At 48.2% G+C, this 25,999-nt stretch overlaps 1 protein-coding gene across 2 annotated transcripts in view; it reads left to right on the top strand.

Annotated features, from left to right (window-relative positions):
- GALNT10 (polypeptide N-acetylgalactosaminyltransferase 10) overlaps positions 1-25,999 on the top strand; it is a 553,591-nt gene that overhangs the window by 328,337 nt on the left and 199,255 nt on the right. For both annotated transcript variants that reach the window (XM_085617641.1, XM_085617642.1), the window contains 2 exons: positions 6,169-6,354; positions 6,675-6,858. In XM_085617641.1, coding sequence (XP_085473767.1) covers positions 6,169-6,354; positions 6,675-6,858 — 370 coding nt within the window. The remainder of the gene's footprint in view (positions 1-6,168; positions 6,355-6,674; positions 6,859-25,999) is intronic.

Raw genomic sequence — 25,999 nt, 5'->3', positions numbered from 1 at the left:
CACATTGGCTATTGCCCTTCACTCCCTTTAACGCCCCAAAATTGAGTATTTAGGTAGCCCCATGACACCAGGAACGCAGATTCCCCTGAAACAAGAAGAGCCAAAGAAGCGAGAACTGCAGACTGCTGGTGGACTTTGGCGCCAAACCCTGCCTGCCTGCCTGCCTGCCTGCTCCGGTCCCAACAATCAGAAAAATCCGACTTGTCCTGAAGTTGTGCATCCTCCAAAAGCCTCAGATGGCCTCCAGCACTTCGCCAAGCCATGAGCATCTCCCTCGAAGTTGAGGAGCCACTTACCTACAGGCGCCGACCGCAATGTCCGTTTCACCGTTCTGCTGACCACTGGGTCCACCGACGTAGCAGCCACCCAGGAGGAGGTCACCATGCTCCAGGAGTACAGATCAGTCTCTCCACCTAGTGTGAAGACACCAGGACGAACCGTAGCTGCCCTGCACCAATGCCCAGGGTACCAGACCCCTTGCTGCAACCAAAGTTTGTTTGAGTCCAATCCAGACTCCAGCGCCGCAAAGACCTACCAGCCGACCAGTGGCCCATCTGCCCTGTTTATCCCTCTTTGCAGGTCTGACTGAAAACCATAGGTGCCTTTGACGCACGGGCACCAACCGACTAAAGCCCTCTACACCCGAGCTCCCTGGCCCACCAAAACTAACTCCATAGGAAAGCATTACAGCATAAAACTCTTTTGAGTGACATTTAAACTTAACTGCAAAAGTTGATAAGCTGTAAAGTACCTACCCAATTACGGAGTTCTTGTTAAAATAAATATAAAAATACCTGTTCTTGTTCGAAAATTGGTCTCGAGTTCTTCTTAAGTGTCCCTCATTTATTGACTCTGTGTGTTAAACAAATGCTTAACCCTACCCTCTGGTAAGCCTAAACTGCTTGCCCACACTACCACAAAAGAGAGCATTTGGGATTATTTTTTTTTTGTTAAAATTTTTATTAGAAACCGTTGGTACACAATAAAATACAGACAAGGGCCTACAACCACCAGGGCCGGCCGCTATGGAGCCCGAGGGCCCGCAGTGCAACACCACACATTCAACTGAACCAGAGGCAAAGCTCCCGGCAGTTCGTAAGCACATGTAACAGGCCGCGGCCATAGGCCAGTAGCAATCGGAATAAACAGTTTCATTTTTTATTAAATATAAAACACACTCAAGGCAATGAGAGTCCGAAATAGTAGCGTGCTCTTCCCAGGACGGGGAACAACGTACAGTGTCCAAAGCAGTTCTTGTCTGGAAGCGGTACAGGGGGGCAACGGGAGAGCAAAGCATGGAACACACCTCACACCCTCCCGCAGAATGCGCGGCTAGGGGGACAAAGCAATATCGATTTCTAATGGCAGAGGCGGGGTGCAGATACGTCCTCGATATAAATTCCATGGACCCCATAACTTAGTCCACTTCCCTGGCTTGCCTCTCGCCACATACACCGTCTTTTCCCTGAACATACACCAGTCCATATTCTCCTTCCATACCTCGATCGTGGGCGGCCTCGGGGAGCCCCACAGCTGTGCAATGTTACGCTTAGCCACCATGTACCCCAAGGTCACCCACTGCGTCTGTGCCGCATTACAATCATTCGGTTCCCAGACATTCAACAAACACCTCCTAGCCTCTGGCAACAGAGCAACGTGCGTGACCTCCTCCATTACGGTGTGGATACCGTTCCAAAATCGTACAACCTCCGAACATTCCCATAAGATATGGAGAAAGGTACCCGACAGGCCACATCCCTGCTTACACAGTCCATCCATCGAGTAACCCATGCGCAGCAAACCAGGCCCAGTGACATACACTCTATGAAGGATCTTTAGCTGTACGAATCGTAAGCGGGCCGGGATCGCCACCTCTTTCGGGGAGGCCACCACTGAGACCCAGTCCTCATCGTCCAGTTCCAAGCCATCGCCCGTCCATGCCTCCCGCAGACGGAGCAGCAAGTCTGCGCGGTCGTTAATGAGTTTCTTATAAATCAGAGAGATGGTGCTGTCGGGCACGTAGCCATCCAACACTCTATCCTCCAGTGGGGAGCACTCAGGGATAGCAGCAACGTCTGGAAAAGCCGAACATAGCGCATGGTAGACTTGAGCATACCGGAAGTACTCTCTATCGTTTAATTTATATTCAGTTTTAAGCATTTCAAACGTTTTGAATGACCCCTTCGCCCAAAGATCACCCACCTTACGTATACCAATCATATCCCATTTCTCAAAGCCTTTCGATCTCCACAAACAGCCCAACCGCGCAGAGGCATACAACGGCGTCGCCCGAGTCAAACGATCCCTCCACCCCATCGCAGCATTCGCCGCGTGCTACACACGTACCACAACCTGCGTGGGTCCTTTCAACCGCGTGTCCGGGGTCACCGAGTATAGCGCTCTATTATAGTCTCCGCCCGGGAGCAGAAATGTATCCATCTCGAAGGCCGGATTCAAGGCAGGACCGTATATCCCGTGATTGACCGACGCCAACTGAGACGCCCAATAGTATTGTTTAATATCGGGGAGGGCGACCCCCCCATCGTACCAAGGGAGCGTCAACCTGGCGAGAGCAATCCACGGCCGCCCGTCCCAAAACAGTTGGCGCTGAAGACCCTCCACCTCCCGGAAATAACGGGCTGGCATGACATCTAGAGTATTTTGCAAAGCGTATAAAAAGCGAGGTAGCGACATCATTTTAAACAATGCCGCCCGTCCGAGTGGCGAGAGCGGAAGTCGGCGCCACCTCGCGACGTCGGCCTTCAATCGCTGGAGGGGACATTTGGGATTATTAATTTAAGCATTGTAAGCCAATAAGGGCAGTCAGGACTTTCTACATAGTATACCTTGTTTTGGTATACTACATAAAATACCAGTTTCCTACAGTGCGCTTTACAAATTCTTTTTTCTTCTATTTTCATTAAACAAATTATCAGAGTGCTTAAAGCATCTGTAGGCCCAGTACGTCCCCATGCTGAAGAACAACTTCTAAAGAGCAGTTCACCGGTGCTGCTGTCCTGGGTTCAGAGCTGACCTAGCAGATGCAAATTTGGGAAATATAGAGGGGTTTCCGTTCACACATAGACCTAAAATTACAGTGAGTGAATATGTGAACAATACTGTGCAGAGTGGCAGAAAGGCAGCGTCACTTAGCAGGTTTCCTGTTTCTATCTATTATGCATATGAGAAGGTGGATGAAACGCACAAAAAGTGATGGGAGGAATGCGTGCAATTTGTCTAACTACTGGCAGTCGCTCAGGGTAGCTACCCAACACATTGTTCCATTGCTCACTATAACACCTCAGTTTGGACCCAGCCATATGTAAATCGGCTTAATCACCTCATATGGACTGTCCAGCCAGAACTGGCAGACCAAGTCCTCCCTGAACTGAAACACAAGCACCCTGGGACCTGTGATTCGAGGTGAATGTTTGACAATATTCAACATTCTGTCCATTATCTTTGTGTTGGTATAATCGCCCTAAGTGGGAAGGGTATTCCCAGACGTGGGCCTCATGCTCACACTGCCACTGGATTCAAGCTAGCCTGGCTGATGAGGGGTTATACCTCGAAACTGGTCCCAGGATGCTTGTTTTCCAGGGAGTACCTGGCCTGGCAGGTCGGGCTGCACTGTTCCCATGGGGAGAAGGATCAAGACTGATTTCCATATGGCTGGGTCCAAACAGGGTTGGCATGGTGAACAAAAAAATGATGGGGTTAGCCCAGATCTATGACTGGAGGTGAATGTTTCACCATTTTCAGCATTCCGTCCATCCTCTTTTTTTTTTGTTTTGTTACTATTAGAAGGTGTGTGTCATGAGGAGGCTACACAGAATGCTTCATGAAGAAGTATTTGCTCTGGGTCAATGGGTTCTCCATTACCAGGGACCTCCTCCAACAGGTTACAACAGTTTTTTCATATCTACCCATTCTAAGGAAACCATCATGAGTAGTCAATTCTATAAAAATGTTTCAAAGTTACCTGTTTAGGTGGAATAGAATACACGCTATACCATCAATGCTTACTATAATTTGAAAAAATGGCACAGTTATTCTCTAAAGTGACTTGCTTGATCTGCTTCTCCAGTTAGCAGTTATGGGATGGTTTTCCAGAGTCAATTTGTTCTTGCCGTCGATACTTTTTTTAAATGTTACTATCACTGTACAAGTAAGGAGGCAGGAGAATAATGTAAGCAAGACTGAACTGGAATAAACTTAACCATCAAGGCACTTTCAGTGATATGAAATCAGATACATTTTCTCTGAGGTATGAAGGTGAACTGCACTGGGGCACTGACACTGACAGAGAAGTGATGGTAGAAGTAGGATGAGGTAGGAGTCGGGCAGAGTGTGCCAAATGACGAATACAGCAGAATAAAGGACTCCATCCTACAGTATGCGTAATAAGGTTGTTGAGGATGTTTAAGCCTGTGGCTGAAGGTTTACTGCCACACACACAGGTGCAGGGCACAGTGACAATAATGAAAAATATTGTTTGTTCTGTGTTGGCTCCCGTATGCTATGAAACCAGATCCAGTTTTTCTGGATAAAGAAGCCTCACCCACGTAATGTGGCATGCTTCATCACTGGCTTCCTTCCCCAGATGATACTACCAGGGTGGACTCAACCTCCACTATGTGAGAGTTCTTCAATAGAGTATGATTTCTGTACAGGGCGGAGAACCAGATATTAAAAATACCTTAGGATAAACCATAGAAATACACTGTATTTGTGGGTACCCTAGGTTTACATAAAATCTTAAAAACAAAAAGGGGGGTGTTTTATGGGTAGAATGGCTAATACATCCAATTTATTGCCGAACTGTTTCTGTGCCTATAGAATTGGTGAGCACTTCTGCATGCAGGTGAAAGGATTGTTTACCCTCACTCTGCAAAGGTCTCTTCGACAGACTGAGGGAATTTGGACTGGGTTCTATGCTGGGCGCTTTCTTTGACTAATGTGTGACCATAGGAAGTACTCGCCCGGTCCTGGCCATTTTGGAAGCACATGCCTACAGTTAGGCTACCACCTTACATGGCCTGAACAATACACAGTCTTTCGCTTGTTTTGAAAACGTACCCAGAACCTTAGTTGAAAATCAGCACAGCTCTATTTTCGACCCATGACTACAACGTTCACAACTTCTAAAATACAGGGCTTCATACTTGGCACAGAAGTGAAAATTGCACAGGCTCTGTGATCGACCAAAACCTAAAAACGCTCACAACGTATTGCTTACTCATAGCTGAAAATTACACGAATCTCTTTTAGACCCAGGTTTTAAAAAGTATTCATTGATGGACACAAGGTTGAAAAGTACAAAGTGTTGTCTTGTCCTCTGACTAATAAGTACACATCTTCCTGCTTAATATGTGGCTGTAAAGTGGATTATTGACACAAAGTAAACAAATGCTCAGAGACTGAAAATATGAATACCATTGATTTGGTTGTTTACCTCCTATGTCAGCACCTAGATTTAATTCATTGTCTAGTCTATGTTCTCTACAAGCAGTTTTTATAGATTACAGTTCTACTTAGCATCAAATCATCAGGGTACTGTGTAACAAGGTATTGTGTAGGCCATGCTTCTCCGAGTAGCTCATGAGCTATTAGTAGCTGTCCTGTACAGCCCACTGAAATACATTAGAAGCTTTTGCTTGGTTGAATTAATGTATGTATACCAAAACGGGAAAGTGTGTATTCAAGATGATAGTGTATGTACTTTCAGAACTCATAAGCTGATGTTTGGGGGAAAATGGTTGAACTTCTAATATATATTTAAAGCTGATATTTGAGTGATGAAAATCAAACTGTGTTTGGGGAGACTTTTTAATAATTGGATTAACTTTGTACTATGGGCACTGCAGCTCTATGGCTCTTAAGTTTTACCCAGGTAGAAGCATTCCACATTGACAAAGCCTTTCTTACATTACTGCTGGCGACCATGCCTGATGCACTAAGGTGATCACTGCTGGTAATCTTGCATGTGGTGACCACCAAAGTAACTGTATCTTATGTGTTTACTAGTACATTTCTTATAATATTAATGGCTTGGCAGGATTTTCATTGCACATAAGCAAATCTTATTACAGAAAGGGTTGGAGTAGGCACTAGGTACACTTCTTTTTAATTTTAGTACCAGAATTTTGTTTTCTCCCCTTTCCACAGAGCATTTGAAGAAAAGATTGGAGGATTATATGGTGGACTTGCCCAAGGTGAGAATAGTTCGAACTAAGAAGAGAGAAGGACTGATCAGGACACGCATGTTGGGTGCACAGGAGGCGATAGGAGATGTTATTACTTTTCTGGACTCTCACTGCGAAGCCAACGTGAACTGGCTGCCACCCCTACTAGGTATGTATTATCTCAAACACCAGGAGGATAGCAGGATTGGTTCCAGTATCTCACAGGTCATCAGCAGTGTTGGTAGGAATGTAGTTGATTTGGCATCCTTAAATTGATGAAAGAATATTTTTTAGATCAGTAAATCACTCTGGTAGACCCCAAGCTCATTTTATAGTCTCTATGGAGAATGAGTGAATTTATCTGCATCTGGCTTTGTCAGTCATTAAGTGAACAATATTCAAAATTGTACTGCTTTGCAATCTTGATATGTATGAGGTGAAAGGATCTATTGTTGCTGTTCGTTCATGTGTTTCTGTTCTGCTTTTTAGATCCCATTGCTAAGAACCACAAGACTGTTGTGTGTCCAATGATTGATGTTATTGACCATGACCACTTTGGCTATGAAACACAGGCTGGAGACGCGATGCGTGGAGCATTTGACTGGGAAATGTTTTACAAGCGAATTCCCATCCCTAGTGAAATTCAGAACACTGATCCCAGCGAACCTTTCGAGTGAGTACTTGAGGCATATCCAGTTATGTCATGTTAAGCTAGGGTGATTTGTGTAGTGGGCGTCCTGCCATTAATATGTTCTTGTAGTGCATTTAGTGTTTGGAGACCTTGATAACTTTGTTTCGTGGATTCCTGGTAGTTTCAGCTCAGACACTAGTGTGTGTGAGTAGTTTCATGTGCATGATTTAGTCATGTGCTGCAGAGCATTATAATGTTTGATGCATATGGCTGAAGGTCTTTATAATCTCGGGTATGCGGCGACCGGCTAATGCTAAACACATGATTTGAGTAGTAGTGTAGTATCTTGTTGAAGATCCACAGTATCCTTGAGCCAGGCGATCTGTGATTGTAAGAAATTGGGTTACTGATTGAGGGGGTGAAACCCTTCGCAAGCAGCAACCACAGTTCTTGTCGGAGTGAAGTATCAAGCAAATCCCAAATTAACATGTGATCAACCCTCTGATAGTTTGGCACACAGCAGTCAGACTTAACTTAGAGGCAATGTGTAAAGTATTTATGCAGCACTTCAAACGGTAGTGAAGTGAAAACAAAACAAAAGAAAAATCTCAAAGCAGTTTAGAACAATAGAGCAAAATGTAATAATTAAATAAAGACCGAATCAAATAAAATCCAATCTGTATAACCGTAGGAATGCAGTTTTAAAAATCTAAGTGAAAATCGCTCCAAAAAGCCCAAAGTACCACCTGCGGTTATCGGAGTGTACAAGACTGGTAGAAAGATACAAGTTCATGCCAACCGCGATTGAGCGCAGATCATATACAGGGTCCAGGTTAGTCCCGCTGAAAAGTTGCCTTCTCAGTTCAGCGGGAAGAGTTTTGTTTGCGGTGAAGGGGGCCACGAGGAGCTGGGAAGCGTCATGGGTGAACATAGATGTAGCCAAAGAGCAGGCCTGGCGTTGCTGTACTGCGACGATCCTGTTGTCGCTGCAAACGGTTAGGCTGGTATCTAGCGGTGGCACTCCTCACGAGCAGTTGATCCTGTAGCGTGAAGGGTCAGGCTGACAGAATTTTGCTTTGGTGGGTTGTGCGAGTGACACAATATTTAATTCAGCCTCTCTGAGGTCACACCAAGGGTCCATGACCTCACCACTTGGGGGGGGCAAGGGGTGGGATGTTATGTGACAAGTGACACCTCTTTTCCAGGAACATAAGTAAATTAAATATGGGTGTAAGCCAATTCTACCATGTTTAAAGGTGAGAGGACAAGCACCTTCTCATTGGTTAGCATGGTGAAGAGCACAGAGTCCTAAAGCCCAAAAAAACTAATTCAGAAAAAAGGCGGAGGATAATGGAAAAAGGTTTAGGGGTTACCCTACAGAGATGGCCAGGTCCAACAGTGGTGATTTAGGATATGGTGTTGGGGGGGTGTAGTGTATTTTGTGCTGTTACGGAAAGTTGTATAGGTTTAAAAGAGTGGGTGTTTCTATTATTATGGTGATATTAAGCTATGCAGTATATCTTAGCTGTAGCAGATCTATGGGCAGAATTCTATTTAATGAGTTCTATTAGATGTTGCGTTTGTTAATTATTATGGTTATTGCCATTGTGAGCTTGGTGATAACTGGTCATTATGGAATATGAGTTGTGAGAAGTTAAGGAACATGAGATCTGTGCAGAGTTGGATATTGTCTGTTCGTTGATTCCTTGAGAGAAGCAGATGCCCTATCTTATGGGTTCTGTTGGGCATAATTTGTTTCAGTGAAGGTAACCAATCTTTCCTTTCCTTGGTTTAACTCAATAGCTCGAATAATGAGCCATGAGTGAAATATATTTATCACAATTTAGTTTACTTAGAAAATGTAGTACATTTTTTCACCTTTTATGTGGTTCATTATGCATTGACACTTCACTGGCTCTATGAAGTCAGCATGTATGTTGATTGATGGTTGAGTTCTGGCATTTGACATTTACAAATGGGAGCAGATTATCTTTGTTTTTAATAACAAAAAGTATATTTGTTGTGTCAACTAAGAAACAAATGCAAAAGTTAGCAATATAGAGTTATGGTAACCTACCTCTCCATATTCTTGAGAACTTATTAATTAACATAATATCAATTGAAACCAGTACTGTTGCTGGTCTTCTATTTCCTGTTATGTACATGCCTACAGTGCCCAATCTGGCAATACTCCTGTCTGAAGTCTCACTCTCTCAGCAGATATACATCAGTCATGTTCAAGCACCATGCGCCTACAGTAGGTACCACTTGGCTTCCCCATTTAGGTGCTGTTTCTCCAATCCAACACCAAGTCCAGTTTGACTAACAGTTAGTGATATTGTAGCAGGTCCTTATCACCCCTTTAAATGTGAATACAAGAACCAAGTCTATTTTTTCCTTCTGAGCATTCAAACTACAACTCCCATTTAACATTGTTTCCTAGCCCATTGACATTCCAGGTAAGGAGCTTGAATCTACCCCAACAGGGCGACACTGTAAAGGTGCATGTTACATGTGTATTGGTGAATATTTAGCATCAACCTCAATGTTATTTATGGCTTGTTTACCTGTTGATTGCTTAGTAATCACTTCCTAGTATTTCTAGATCGTGTGGCAGGTCCACACTGTGTGATATAAGGAGTCTTCCTTGTTCTCTCATCTAGGACACAGACTGGGGTCAGGTAAATGTAGTTGAACTTGTGTAGTTTGAGTCTGTCATTTCTGGATGCCTTCGCTTCATGTTGAAGGGCCAGCATCCACTCCATGTCTGCCATACCCTAATCCAGATCCTCTGGCACTGCGGAATGAGCAGAGGATGAGACAGGACAGGAAGAGAGATGGAGGTGATGGGAAAAGGGTGGAAGGAAAGCAAGAGGGAGTATGGAAAAATATCGGAGAGAGGGAAAAAAAGAAAACCGAGAGACGAGGAATGTGGATCGAGAGAGAGGACAACGGTAAAGGGCTGGTTTGAACCTTTTTGCCAGGGCTAATTTTGGTTTCCAGTCCAGCAACCACGGCTGAAGTTCAAAGTAACAAGTGTGGGTCAGAGAAGATGCAGGATCTGAGAGGACAGAAGTTAAGTAGCACGTTTCTCTTTCTAAAGTTTTGGATTGTGAGGAGGGATCCAGGAGTGGACGGCAAGAGGCGCAGATGGACTGAACGAAGGAGGTGAAAGCTGAGAAGCAACAAGGGGGGGGGGGGGGGAAGTATGGTAGGCAATGTTTGCAGAGTCCCAGGATAACGTATTAAAGATGTCACCCTAGCCTCTTACCATCAGTCCAGCTCTCAGACAGAGCTCAACCACTAGTAGCCGCAGCTCAGAAAATTAGTGCAATATCCCTCTACTGGTGTTCAAGATGTACTGAGTGGTAAGTACAGCGCTCCATCGAAACGGCGTTGCGTACTGCAGCAAAAAAGACAAAGGGGAAAGGGAGAGGGAATGGACAGTGGAGAAAGAATGCAAAAAACTTAGATGGGTGAACAAAGGGACAGGGCAGCAAAGGCAGAGTGAGATGAAAATAAGACATCAGTGTAATTTCATTATGAGACAGCAAGTGGTGCGAAAAATGCCACCACAGAAAGAGCAAGCAGTATGAGACAGGTCATGGCAGCGAAAGAAAGACAGTTGGTGTAACAGATACCACTACAGTGAGATATATAAAACACTGCATAAGGTTCACACCAGCCTTCGATTAAGGGGACCATGAACTTGAGCCGCCATACAGATTTCTATGAGAGTGCCTCCATTAGCTGCACATTACAGCAAAGGCCTTTTCCTTGAGCAAAGCGCCTTCTGGGGAGGCACTGGGACTGTTTGGTAGGAGACACTAGGCTTTGTCAGATCATTGAGGTTCTGTTCCTGCTTCTTGACACATGAAACTACACCTGTGAGTAACGTTAAGTGTGTTATTGTTTTCATTGCTGAGATGTACATGTACTATGTAAGTCCAAGATTAGGTTGTGATCCTTTCATGTTCACTCAGTTGAGTTAATAACTTCTGTCATCAGGGCATACAGAACTCGTCTCATAGAGAGAGCGTTACTATGAGGGTTGTAATGAAAGGCAGGTGTAGAAGATCTTTGATAGATAAGTGAGATTAGGAACCTCTTTATCATCTCACAAAACAGTTCAGTTTATGTAGTACACGCTGTGAAGATCTTTGCCAAAACTGCACATTAACGGTCCCAATACTCATATTGATGACTCGTCCATTCATCATCATGAGGTCTGTAACTAAACGGGGCGTGGCCGGGTGCCGAAGGCAGAGGAAGCCTAATCCCAAGATCCCTCCGGCAATCCCCCATCTAGTGCCATCCTGCAGTTCATAGGGGGCCCAGTGGCGAATAAAATATCCACCCCCCTCCCTCCCTCCCCCCCCCGACTTCCACAAAGTGGGACAAGCGAAAGGTCCATAGCCCGACTCGGGGAAGCAAGGCAGGAGCGAGCCGTGAGGCGGCTGGCGCCAGACTGAGATGAAAGGGAAAAATGGCGCCTGCGGTGCTGAGATGAGGCTGGACACGGTCTTTGGGACAAGAGCAGCCCATAGCACCCACCAGTGAGTCCCCGCAGTGGGAAGGTGCGGGACAAGACCCGCAGCCCAACCTGGGGAACGAAGCAGAAGGGAACCGAGAAGCTGACGGAGACCGGGCTGCGAGGGAGAAGACTCGGGGAAGCGAGCGAGGCAGGAGCAAGCCGTGAGGTGGCCCGGCACCAGACTGAGAGGAAAGGGAAAAATGGCATCTGCGGCACAGAGATGAGGCTGGACGCGGTCTTCGGGACAAGAGCAGCCCATAGCACCCACCGGTGAGTCCCTGTAGAGGGAAGGTGCGGGTCAAGACAAGATCCGCAGCCCAACCTGGGGAACGAAGCAGGAGTGACCCGCGAAGCTGACGGAGACCGGGCTGCGAGGGAGAGAAGACAAAATGGCACCTGCGGCGCCAAGCTGAGACCGGCCGCAGCCTTTGGAACGGGAGCAGCCCACAACATTCACCGATGAGTCCCCGCAGCGGGAAGGAGAACGGGCTGACCCACAGGAGGGAGAACGGGACGACCCATGACCACCTGAGGTCTGGCTACGGAGGGCACCTGAAGCGGAGAGCCATGCAATATAACAAATACCGCAGCAGAGGGGGAGCTGCTGACAGAGCCCGCCGGTGGGATTCTAACCTCTGGGTCGGGGCGCACTGTGGAGAAGAGGAGCAGGAGGGGGGATCACGCTCAGCGAGGCCCAGAACCAACAGAAAGGCCCCCTCTGCAGGCGCAAAACACACAAGATACCCCACTGGTGGGGGGAAACCAGTGAAGGGTGGGAGAAAACCCTGGCACACGCAGGAGGCAGAAGCAGCTGGGAAACAGCGCTGCAAGGTAGAAGGTCACTTTACACTCAACCCATCAGGAGGGGGCCCGGTGCCCAACCAGGAGCGGGACGTCTGAAAGCAGGGGGCTCCCGAAGCAGGGCGCGAAAGACTGCCCCATTGGAGCAATTGGAGGGACTATCAGGAGAGCCCGGTCAGAAGCTGAAAGTAGCCTCTAACTACCCGATCCAGCACAGAAGCAGCGGCAGCCGGCATAAGGCGGTGGGCAAGCCTCGGATCGCTAACTGGGAACAAGAGGGAGAGAGGTGAAGACCGACCAGGGGCTGCGAGAATTGGGGCTGAGAGAGTTGAGGCCCACGGAGGGAACAGTGAAAGCACAAGCGTAAGGCAGGCCTGTGTGACATACTCCAAAGACCTGAAACCACTGCATAGGGGTGACCAAGGGGGTGTAAGAGAGCACAAGAATTTGGGACCTCCTGGGACCCATACCTGAGTAGAACCCAGATCGGCGGGCTAAATCAAATCAGACACCGTGTCCCCGAACAACGCACATAGCAGCCGGAGAACGAAAAGAGCCAAACATGACGATTGCATAGTAGAGCTCCTTCCTGGACTGGCACTTACGGGGCCCTACTACGGCACGAGGAGTGCCAGAACCGGTACCACGGCCTGGTGACCGCCACAAGGGGTAGCACAAAAGAAACCCACAGCGCGGCTCCCATTGCAAGGAGGCAACCACCATGGGGAAACCCACGAAAAGACGAGACCAGGAACAGCAAGAACTGCTGGGAGAAGAAACGGGGGGGGCACGTCCACGAGAACAGTGGGCCGAAATGCAGCGAAAGAGACGCCGGAAGACCCATCTCTGTCAAACATCCTCCGGGCCATAGAAACATCGCGGACGGTGGTGGAGACTAAAATTGATACCCTCAGAGAGGACTTGGGTCTATTGAGAGCGGACCACCGAAAGCTAGCAGACCGGGTCTCAACAAGGGAGAAGTGCGAGAACTGAAACCCCAGATGTTACGGCCAATCAAAGGCTCACCGACATGGAGAAAAGAGTACAAATACTGGAACTTAAAGCGGAAGACGCCGAAAGCAGAGCACGGAGCAACAATCTACGCATAATAGTCCTTCCGGAGAAAATCGAAGGCAAGAATATGGTGGCCTACATTAAACAATGGATCCGCACTGAAGTGGCAGAAGAGGGGCTATCCCAATACTTTGCACTGGAGCGAGCGTACAGAGTTCCCACAAGAGCGCCCCCACTGGGACGGCCGCCAAGACCGGTGGTGGCACGCTTACTATTCTACCAGGACAAGGGACCGTGTGCTGAAACAGGCCCGGCGGAAAGGGCAGCTCAAGGTGGCAAACAACATAGTCAGGATCTTCCTTGACTTTTCCAGAGAGGTCCAGAGATAGAGGGCATCATATGTAGCTGCCAAACGGAAGCTGAGGCAACTGAATATCCAATACTCAATGGTATTCCCGGCCCAGTTAAGACTGTCAATAGCAGGTGGGACCAAGCTCTTCAATACACCACAGGAGGTGTGGGAATAGATCGACCAGCATGACCCGCAGGACAACGGGGACCAGAGACAGGAGGGAACAGACCGAAGCAGAGCCCGACTTGGAGGGAATGGAGGGAAACCCGGCGAGCCATCCCACAGCAGAAGAGACGCAGAGGGAGAGGGACAGCACGGTGGCGGCGATTGCATCCCTCAGTGCACATGGACGACGGGGCGCAGCTTCAGCATCCAGAGAAGACCTAAGAGACTTGGACTCTGAGCACAGTACAAGCAAGGTGAGGGAATCCAGTCCGGAACTTCCACACGTTTACCCCCAGATCAGCGGACATCGTGTGAAGGTGCCATGAGATATGCAAGTATATCCAGGCAAAAACTGATAAACATGGGGGAGGACCCAGCACACTAATCATGCATCCGGATGGGCTGGGAGAATCTAGGAACTTGCTCCACTGGTTAAATCCTACAAGCCTACAAGCACTGGGGTGGGGGAGACCCGAAGGGGGGGGGGAGGGGGGCAGGAGAGCGTGGCTCCTTCCCAAGTAGGCGCCAAACCCGTCACTACCGGAACTGTGTAAAAGTTGCACTTGAGTGCAAAGTTTGGATGGGGGAGAGAACCTCGCTTGTCCTGGGGAGGGGGATTTTTTTTTTTTTTTTTTTTTAGAGTTTTAAGTTCGGGGAGCTGCAGGCCACCAGAGATAGGACTAGAAAGAGTTTGCAACCCGAATTCTGAGGGATCGCGGCCTGAGGGCCAGGGGGAAAACGAGACAAATAATTGAAGATGGGGGATAGAGTAACGTACAACCTGATATCCTGGAACATAAGAGGAATGCACTCCATGCACAGGCAACACAAAATGTTCAAACACACACCCTGGCTTCCGAGGGGGCAGTGCTGCACCAGAGGTGGAGGGGCCAGCTCTATTACAGCTTGTTCTCAGCGTTCATGAGAGGAGTATTAATTTGGCTGCGGGCGGGGGTCCCCTTTCAACACACGGGACACAAAGCTGACCCAGAGGGCAGGTACCTCATAGTCACAGGGAGACTGGACAGACAAGACCTACAGTTGATCAACCTTTATGGGCTGAACACAGACCAAGCGGCCTTCCTGGAAAAGATAAGTAGGGTATTGGCACCTTATATGATGGGATTAATCATTATAGGGGGAGATTTCAACTGTGTGGCAGACCCGGAACTTTACCGCTCTTACCCTCCGCTATGTGGCTCTCCCATACATAAGGCGGTCAGGGGTTTTCGGGACTGGCAGACCCGGTACCTGGAGATGAATGCACCCACTTGACAAAGAATACTCCTACTTCTCCTATGCACATGATCTCCACGTAAGGCTTGACACGGTCCTTTGCACTCCAGACATGCACATCGCGATGCGAGGAGCGGAGTACCTGACTCGCACAATATCAGATCACAATCCCCTCCTAGTGAGGGTGCAGTTGGAAGCATTGCCCCAGCCCATTCCAACATGGCGACTCAGGCCAGAGGCGCTCGTGGACCAGGTATTTCAGCAAGAGATCCGGGGTCACATCACCTCCTACTTTACTGATAACGCCCACTTCACGGACACCAGACTGGTGGAATGGGAGGCCTTCAAGGCAGTGATAAGGGGGAGATGCATGGCAGCATCAATCTGGGTGAGACGGACGCTACTCGGTGACATTGAGAAAGCTGACCGTGGGCTACGAGAGTTGGAAGTGAGACTCCCGAGCACCCGGAACTCCGCCAGGAGCTACTAGAGGCAAAGGAGGAAGTAGCGGTCCAGGAGGAACGCTTAAGATGCTTCGATTGCAAAATAGTATATTGATCGGACACATGCGGAAAGGGACAGGGCAGGCAAACTACTGGCATGGCTGGCCAACCCATCCCGCAGAGGGAATACCATCATAGAATTAGTTGACCCGGTGGACGCCCCTATACAAGCAGACAGACATAAATAACAGGTTCCTCGACTACTATAAACACTTCAATAAGGGCTCTGGGCCCCAAAGGGAAGAGGCGATAAGCAATTTCTTGGAGGGATTCCCATTTCCACTATATCTGAAGAAGATGCAGACCAGCTGGGAGCTGACATTTCAGAACGCGAGATTAGGGTTGCTATCAAGGGCCTGGCGCAGGCCAAAACCCCAGGAACAGACGGATTCCCTACAGAATTCTACGCTACCTACATGGAGGAGCTGGCCCACAGGCTGGCGGAACTATACACTGCGGTAAGGGAGGAGGGAGTCCTGCCACAGGCTACCCAGGAGTCAGCTGTGATAATACTCTTAAAACCTAACAAGTCCCCCCTTGACTGTACTGCTTACAGGCCCTTATCGATGCTCAACCTCAAACTTCTAAGTAAAATACTGGTGGCCAGGCTGCTCCCGCACATGACGTCCCTGATCCATCTCGACCAGGCGGGGTCATACCGGGCGGAAATACAACCCTGACTATAAGATGACTCCTTTCACTCCTAGAATGGGGTAGCAGAGAAGAATGGGGATATTCACCATAGACATAAAGGCTTCTGACAGCCTGGAGTGGGAGTTTCTCTACTCTGTGCTAGCGAAGATGGGACTGGGGCAGGGGTTCCTGCGCTGGGTGAGACTGCTGTACACAGGCCCGACGGCAAGGGTGCACACTGGCCGCACGATCTCAGAGCAGTATTGGGTGGAGAGGAGCACTCGTCAAGGGTGTCCCCTCTCTCCCCTATTGTTCGCCCTGGCAGTGGAGCCCTTAGCCTGCAGGGCACGATTGGGGGACAGATACAGAGGACTGCAGCTGTAGGGACAGGTACATCATATAGCGGTATATGCTGATGACTTGTTGCTCCTAAAAGACTTGGGGGAAGACCTGCGAGGGGCTAGGAGGTTGATGGAGGAGTTTGTGGCTCGCTCAGGCCTAAAAGTGAACTGGCAGAAATCCAGACTGTTCCCCATGGTAGCGGACCGACAACCACCCGAGGGGCTGGGGGACCTGAGTTGGGATCCTCGCTGCTTCCAATACCTGGGGTTAAAGATTTTCCACTCGCCCCAGGACGTACAGGAAGGAAACCTAGGCGGGGGCGCTAAGGACCCTAAAGGATAATGTGGGTTTCTGGGTGGAGACTCCCCATCTCGGTGGCGGGAAGGATCTCCTTGCTAAAAATGGTGGCCCTCTCCCGACTGCTGCACTTCTTTGTCACACTGCCTGTGTGGGTCCCCAGGGCGTGGTTCCGGGAGGTCGACTCATGCCTCTCTGCATTCATATGGGGATCTGGGAGATGGCAGGTGGCACTAGCCACATTAAAGCGGCCATTGGTGCAAAGAGGTTTGGCGACCCCGAACTTCGAAGCATACTACTTGGCAGGGCAACTGCAGAGACTCACACAATGGATAGCGGGGAGGATCACACCAGATAGAGGGGTGCCCCCCCCTTTACCCCGGTGAGAGATGAGCTGCTCCGGACACTAATGAGGACCGCAATGCCACATCACAAACACACCAATGAGCATAGAGTGATACAGAGGTGTTGGAATAGGTGCCTCCAGAAGACCCAGACGAAATACCCATGCTCTCTGGAACTCCTGCTGATGGTGCTTAGGGCACTGCCGCATGGGGGGCAATGCAGAGGCATAGACGACTGGGTACAGGCAGGGGACACAAGGATAGGGGATCTCTATAGAGATCGAGAACTGCTCTCATTAAAGGAATTCAGTACTGATCGGGATATCCCGCATGTCCACTTTCTGCTGCACAGAGTAATCACGGGTGCAATGAGACGACATTGGCAGATGGGTACAAAAGAACCACCACAACATGCAACATGTGAGTATATTGAGATAGCCGAAGGGGTTTTTAAGGAAGTCACTTGCTTGTACTGGAAGATTGAAGAAGACTCTTCTAGACCCCTAGAAGGGATAAGGAACTGCTGGGCGGAGGATATAGGGCGCCCTATAGAGGACAAAGACTGGGAAAATATATTGCAAAGGACACCAAGGGTGTCTAGAAACACACGATTCAGGCTCATACTTTTTTACACGCTACATTCAAGCATGCATCACCCCGGAACGAATAAACCGGTATTTCCACAGAGAGGATGTGGAGTGCCCTAGATGTAGGGAAGTAGGAGCGAATTTCATCCACATGATGTGGAACTGCAGAGCATAGTCCAACTAATGGCTGGAGGTCACGAGTGAGACGGCCCGAATAACGAATAGGAAAGTACCATGCACACCGGCACACTGTGTAGTGAAGTCCGGGTTCTGCCTGCATACATTGCTATGTTAGCGTAAGCGTTTTAGAAGTTTAAATACCATCTTGCCACTTTGCCGCTTTTGCACACGACACTACAGGTAACTGTTATTTTAAGTAAAACTGCTTGCTTGCTTTTTGTTCACATGAGAACGGTCTGTTTTTCACATCCCTAGACTTACACCGCAACCTTAGTCTGAACACTCTGTGCAGACGCCTTCAAGGTCAAATAACAATGTATGCTATTGAATTCAGGTTGATCGGCCCACGCTCTAGACACAACAAGCACACAGCTGCATATATCTGAAACTCGGATGCCTTTAATATTGCATTGCATGCATGATGCTGGCACTTGGAGAAAACCTTTTCGTCTACAGAGAGCGTTGCTGATCCTGTGATGTGATTCACCTAAGCTGATCTTGGAGATATGGGGTTCCCCATTCAAACCTAGAGACCTTCTATTATTATAAAACTAGCTTCTAGCCAGGGGAAGGAGGTACACAAGGCGCTATAAGACCTGTTTCCACTATCATTATAATATAATTCCTCCCTTTGTGTTTTATGGAATTGTAACAATGCTGATTGTTTTATTTCTAATCAATTGCCTGCTTATGTTAGCCAAAATACTGCATCTTAGAGCACGTAGTTAAACATAAACATTTTTTTTTAAAACAGATTTTTGTTTGTCATTTGCACAATATACGCAGGGCTCTGTACCCCAGAGGCCACTGCAGCATCAAGTTACACAGTAATAGGACCGCAAAGGACATTTTTGTTTTTTAAGAAAACAAAACAAACACACTCTTTGAACTTGAATGTCATCTCGGATATCTACCCCCCTCCCCCAACTCCCCCCACCCCCCCCCAAGTTGCGCAATTCCCACTGATGACGCTCACCCGCCAATACTCAAGGACCAATGGGAGTAAAGAAAATGACGGTCTACCCGATCTAGTGGAGGGCCATCCCACTCTGAGCACACACACACCCCCGCAGCCCCCCACATATCGGACCCAACCACTCTAGCCCTGCCCTCATCCCACTAGGAGATCCTCCGTCGCCATTGGAGTCTCCAGCCACAGGCCCCTATAGTCCGCCCACCGCTTCCATATTTTATTTATTTATAAAATCTGTTTATTGGCATTTCTTATAACAGGATACACAGATCGCTCTGTAGTCAGAGCGTCTCACATTTGTAATAGGTTAAGTGGCATGCATCTAGCCAGTTGCATATTAACTAATAGGGGCGGGACATCTTCCAGTTTCGTAGCAGTATTGAGAGCCTCCCAACAGCAGCCACATTCACAGAATCCCCCTTAACATCCCGCCACTGGGAGGCCTCCCCAAGATGAGACGTTAACATGTCCCCCCCTCACATCCTGCATGTTTCCCATAAGCAGTGAGCTAACTATGTAACAGTAAGGCAGAACATCAAATGCCTAGATGAGGCAACAACAGCAAACTCTGACCCATAATATATCAACTTCTCAATCCTTTCCCCCGCTCCAGCTCCCCACCCCAGTGTCCCGTGTGGATGTCATTCGTGCCACATGACCTCCTTCGCAACATGTACCCCCGACCAACCGTACACACCAGTACGCCCCCTCATGTCTCGCCTCTGGGCGGACCCGCCCCCGGCCCCTCCCGGTGGGCGTCCCCATCGTGTTCCCAGCTAGTCGCTGCGCCTTTCCCATCTAGTCGCACCAGGGCCTGTACCATTCCCCCCCATTGACTCGCTATTGGTGTCTTCCTAAGGCCTAGGGTTTCTTCCCGTAGGAGTGCGGTGCCCTCCGCCTTTGCCCATACCAACATGGAGCCTCGCCACCCCCGCACATGGGGCAGATCAGCCGCCTTCCAGCGCTTAGTAAGCAGCCGTTTTGCCACCAACAGCCCCAGATCGATGAACCGAGAAGCGACTTTCGTGGAGGGAGTCCTGTGAAAGAGGTGTAACAAGTAAACTGGCCACTCAAACGGCAGTCGACAAGTCGTGCACATGCGGATCGCCCCATGTACCATCTGCCAGTACAGGGCCAGTATGGGACAACACCGCTTCCATATTTTATAATGCTTACGCGGACAGCCCCGGGCCACAAAGATGGGCTGTTCCAGCCCCATGCAGAAGTCTAGGCCATTTTTCCAAGCGGCCACCGAGGGAGCCCGCACATCCTTCCACATCCCGGCACTGTCGCATTTCGCCAATGTAAGGCCCAGCTGCATAAGGTGCCGTTTATAGATATTGCCCCCGATGCCATCCATGACATGCAGCAGTGCGAGCTGTGGCATACGCGGGAGCAACCACCCCAGGACCTCAGACAGACAAGAGAAGACCCCCCTCCAGAAGCGGTCCAGCGACGAAAAATGCCAGACTGTATGCAGGAATGTGCCCTCCGCCCCACCACACCTGAGGCATTCCGGGGAGGCAACCAGGCCCGCCCGATACAGTCACACCCGAATATAGTAGACCCGGGAAGGTACTTGAATTGGATGAGGCGGAGGCGCATCGCAATGGCCGCTCCCCGAGGGCCGGCTAGGGCCTCCCTCCAATCCTCCTCCTCCAGCGTACCCACATCCTCCTCCCACACCCTCCGTAGCTTGTCCAATGGAGGCACACTGTGGGTGACCAGGGACTGATATATCCGCGAAATCTTTTTGGTTGCGAGATCACCCATGAAGACTTTCGCCTCCAACGGGCTAAACTCTGGAATGGAGGCGAGACCCTCCAGGCTGGGGGAGAGCGCATGACGGAGCTGGAGGTACCGGTAGAACTATGTCCGGGGCATGCCATATTCTTCCTGCAGATCTCGGAACGATTTAAGGGACCCATTCCGCATCATGTCGCCCAGGGTGGAAATGCCGATGGCATCCCATCTGCTAAAACCTTGCAGCGCCGCCAGCTCTGGCAGCCGTCCATTGTGCCACAAAAGGGTTTCCCTCGTCAGTGTATTCCACCACCCCATTCTTCTTAGAGACTGCCGCCAGATCTGGAAGACCACCCTGGACACTGGCGGCTGCGCATTCTGCAGCGTCGCCTAGTAGAGGATTGTGTGACGAGTGTAACGCCCCATTAGGTGCCTCTCCAGTGCATAAGCCGGGTCCCCTCGGTCTCCATACCACCACTCGTTGAGGACCAACAGGTGCGAGGCCTGATAGTATGAAAGCATATCTGAGGTCGCCAGCCCTCCACAGTAGGTGGAGAGAAAGCACGTGCGCAACACCACCAGCACCGCCCCCTGCCCCCTGCCCCCATAGAATCCGTCCCAGCACCGAATTCACCAGTCGGAACCAGCGAGGCGCGATCGGGTACGGGTGATTCTGTAATTGATAGAGCAAGCGGGGGAGCGCAACCATCTTAAAGATTGCCTATCTACCATATATAGTCAGCAGCATACGGGACCAAGTCGTAATATCTGCACGGACGCGCTCCCACACCGGTGCCAAATTCCGCTCCCACGACATCTCCGGCACCTCCGACAGGAAAACTCCCAGGTATTTAAGTCCTCCGTCCGCTACCTGTAGCGCAGATGCCCACGCGCCCACCCCCACCCGAGTACCCAAGACCCACAGTGTGGACTTGCGGGGGTTCATATAAAGCCCGGACGTTTCCCCGAAAATTTGCATTATCTCCAGAATGCGTGGTCCCGACCTATCCAATGCTGTTAAAAGGAATAGGACATCATCGGCATATAATGCTATCCTGTTCGATAGGCCAGGGGCCCACTCAAACCCCTTCAACTGTGCATCGATACGCACCCACGCCGGCTAGGGCGAATAAATAGGGCGACCGGGGGCATCCCTGTCTAGTACCCCGACGAATGGGGAAGCCAGTCGAGACCGCCCCCGCCACGCGGACTGAGGCTGTCAGCTTGGTATACAAGAGCATCACATACGACAAGAACCGAGGGCCGAGATTAATCCGGCGAAGGAGGGCAAACAAATAAACCCAGCTTAGAGAATCAAATGCCCTGTCCATGTCCGCCAGTAAGAGCGCCGCCGGCTCCCCCATCCCCCGGACCGCCGCCAGTGCTGCATGTGCCCGCCTTCTGTTGTGTTGCGTCGCCCTATGAGGCATGAATCCGGCCTGGTCCGGGTGGGCCAAAGTCGAGATATGAGGCAGGAGGCGATTAGCCAGGGCCTTGGCCAAAACCTTGGCCTCAACATTGAGGAGAGAAATGGGGCGATATGAAGCATGTTGTTCCGGAGGCCGACCAGGCTTGTGGAACACCACCACCTCTGCATGTCGCCAATCCTGTGGGACGGAACAAATAACAATGGTTCTGTTGGGAATCACATAAGCTTAGTTAAATGTGTATTCAATACATATAATCAATGTTTTAGTATTCATTCAGTAAGTAACACAAAAGCACACACATAAACCAAAGCAAGAGATTCTGAAATTAAATTCGTTTTTACTCTGTTGTATGTATCAAAATATTCCGCGAAATATATACAGGACTAACCAACCATAAGGCACATAGAACGTGAGACAATTAGTGACTGAACGTGCTTGGTGACAAAGAATTGACCACAAATTCACATATAACATATATATACAATAATGGACACAATTATACACAAAAAGTCCAAAGTCAAGAGCACAAACCACAACAGGATATAATTTTCCTAATTCTAATTGTGGGATTGCGTGGACAAGTTGGACGAGCAACGTCAACGTTTCGACCCTGTAAAGTAGTGCCGGATTATATGCATCTAGAGCGGGTCTTCATCAGGACGGAAAGTAGGAATGGCAGCCTGTAAGTGCAAAAGATTTTTCCATAAGGGCCATGTGTGTGTGTGTGTACGTAACTTGAGATAAACTAAAAGTTACCCTCAGCGGCAAAATGCTCACCTGGTATCAAAGTATTACAGGATTTGAATTCCTGATATCACGTTTAGTGAGATGTCAGCCGACACCTTAATAGATCATCTATTCTGTAATAAAATAGAGGAGATTGAAATAGTATTGTGGCTTCCCTATTGTACTCGTTAGAGTTGTGTGGTACAGGAGAAAGGAACGTATCTTGACAGTAATTCTTTCCTCTTGGAAGAAGGTGGTGCCGTCATAGTGATCGCCACGTATTGTAAATAGAACGGCATGGTTAAAGCCACTTGGGAAGGCTGGAGTAAATTAATTGTAAATAGACGGCTACTTAAAACGGAAGCATCATACTAAATACCTCCCGTAGGGAAAGAGGTTATTTTGAGGAGTACACATATATTATATTTAGAACGGTGCATGTTAAAAATTAACGAGGAATAGAATGGGACCGTGATTAGGCGGTTTGAATCTAACGGGAGGTTTGCTAATTACGCGCGTGCATTTCATATCACTCCGATCTTTTGACAACGGTGTCAAATACCCAGGAGCACCAAACGGATCGCATAGATTCCATACGGTGGCACGGCAAACATAAAGCAGCGATGTAGTGAAGACTTACTAAGTATTCTCTGGAAAGACTTCTGTGTCCGTCTGTGACTCAACAGCTAATGACAGCGAGTGAGGGGTGGGATCGGCTATATGACGTAATCTCAATTAGCGTGTACGTGCGGGAAGCAGACTCGGCTCGCAAAACGCGGTCAGGAATCCTGCGAGAAGGATCCCGCGTCTGCTACAGCTGTGCCGAAGAACGCAGTGTTTATTCACAATGAAGAAAGTGTATACACATGAATGCATAAACAGAGTTTGTCTCGGGTATCTCTTCCCAAATAGATTTCTCTCATATACAAGTCAATTACATACAACAATTTTAAGGCACTGGTTCAGTAACTTATAAACATATGACCGCAATAGTAAAGTGCCTTTATGAATGGATGTTCACATCAATGAATATAAAGCATACATATCACAAACTATACACATTAAGGTAGTTTGGTTCATCATTGTCAGGGTTGTATTATATAACATATTGCAGTGAACTGTATGGGCCTAAGTTATCAGTTAGTATATATTAAATAAACAACTAATAAAGTAGTTCATAATGCCCACAAATCAACATAATGTAATGAACAAATGTAGTTAGATAAGATTATTCCATCGAAATGACCCCATATGTCTCCTATCAATGTATGCCTGACTAGAGATACAAGGACCAGGGAATAACGATGTTTTTACATTTTTGGATCGAAAAACTCAACAATTGAGTAGTCTTACAATTTACTCATTTGTAAATGCGTCTCTTCATGCTCATTGAGGCCATGGCTAGTAGCCTCAAGAGTATGAATCCAACGGCACTCTTTATAGTTGAGAGAGGTTGCAATATTCCCTCCCCTTTGGTGTACTACGATTTTTTCTAGTACCCACCATTCAAGGTGTTCATGGGTGTGTCCAAAATTTGTATAGTGTTCGACTAGGGGAGCTCCCTGGGTCTTGCATTTTAGTCTACTCTGATGTTGCAGGATCCTATTTTTGACTTTTTGGGTCGTCTGACCCACATAGATCAGCTCACATGGGCATCTGATAGCGTAAATAACATTTTGACTGTTACAATTAGTAAAGTGGTCAAGGGCATATGTCTTTCCACGATGTCTGAACATAGTTCCGGGTGTGGTATATTGGCATGCCTTACAATGACTACATCTGTGGTGTCCTGTAATTGGTGGCAAGCTGAGTTGTGATCTTATATCAGGTATGGGAGGTGGTTCTAAGTAAGAGGACACTACAAAGTCCTTGATGTTTTTTGCCCGTTTGAATGAAAACATTGGTGCCTCAGTCATACATATTTCTGATCCCACCAAGTTCCAATACTTCTTAATGACATTTTTTATTTCATTGCTTCTGGTGTTGAAAGTTGTTACGCATATCAGTTTATCCATTGTTCGGTCTTTTGATTGTACTTCCAGTAAAGTTTCTCGTGGTCTATACCAGGCTCTTTTTCTGGCTCTGTTGAGGAGTCCCTTGGGGTATCCCCTTTCCCTTAGTTTAGTGATGAGTACGTCAGTTTCCTTGAAGTAATCTTTTCTTCTAGTGCAATTGCGACGCAATCGCAAAAATTGGCCATAAGGTAAGTTGTCCCTAAGATTCCTAGGGTGATGAGAATTATATTGGAGCAGGGTGTTTCTATCCGTAGGTTTTTTGTATAAGTTCATCACTATTCTGCCATCCTCTGTTTCTAGTGTAAGATCCAGGAAAGGTATTGAGTCATTGCTATGTGCTATGGTAAATTGGATATCCACGTTGCGGGAATTCAGCCATGATAGGAATGCCATCAGTTGATCGACTGTACCTGACCACAGCATAAGGATATCGATATATCGCTTCCAGGCAGTGATGTTGTCAATATAGGGGTTCTGGTCAGAGTAGATATTCTTGTCTTCAAAATAATCCATGAACAGATTCGCCAGGCTCGGCGCGAACCCAGCTCCCATGGCTACTCCTCTGCACTGGTAAAAAAACACATTTTGGAAGATGAAGTAGTTTTTTTTCATTGCAATTTGCAATAGTTGTATGAGGAATTCAGTGGGGATCCATTGGGGTGTAGGACGAGTGTTTAATACGGTCCTGATGACTTCAATGGCCTCCTCCTGTGGTATACCCGTGTATAGTGAACACACGTCAAGTGTGACAAATAACTGTTGTTCTATCGAAGGGTTGGTCCTCAAACAATTGAATAGTGTGCATGCTGTCTCTGATAAACGATCTGGTCTCCAAGACAAATGGCTGTAAGAAACTGTCAAGGTATTGATTCAAAGGTTCCAAGACAGACTTGACGTGTGTTCACTATACACGAGTATACCACAGGAGGAGGCCATTGAAGTCATCAGGACCGTATTAAACACTCGTCCTACACCCCAATGGATCCCCACTGAATTCCTCATACAACTATTGCAAATTGCAATGAAAAAAAACTACTTCATCTTCCAAAATGTGTTTTTTTACCAGTGCAGAGGAGTAGCCATGGGAGCTGGGTTCGCGCCGAGCCTGGCGAATCTGTTCATGGATTATTTTGAAGACAAGAATATCTACTCTGACCAGAACCCCTATATTGACAACATCACTGCCTGGAAGCGATATATCGATATCCTTATGCTGTGGTCAGGTACAGTCGATCAACTGATGGCATTCCTATCATGGCTGAATTCCCGCAACGTGGATATCCAATTTACCATAGCACATAGCAATGA

Source organism: Triturus cristatus, chromosome 7 (genome assembly GCF_964204655.1).
Source record: "Triturus cristatus chromosome 7, aTriCri1.1, whole genome shotgun sequence".
Classification (NCBI taxonomy): domain Eukaryota; kingdom Metazoa; phylum Chordata; class Amphibia; order Caudata; family Salamandridae; genus Triturus; species Triturus cristatus.
The sequence above is the reverse complement of the archived record's forward strand: the minus strand, read 5'-3'. Positions and strand labels throughout refer to the sequence as shown.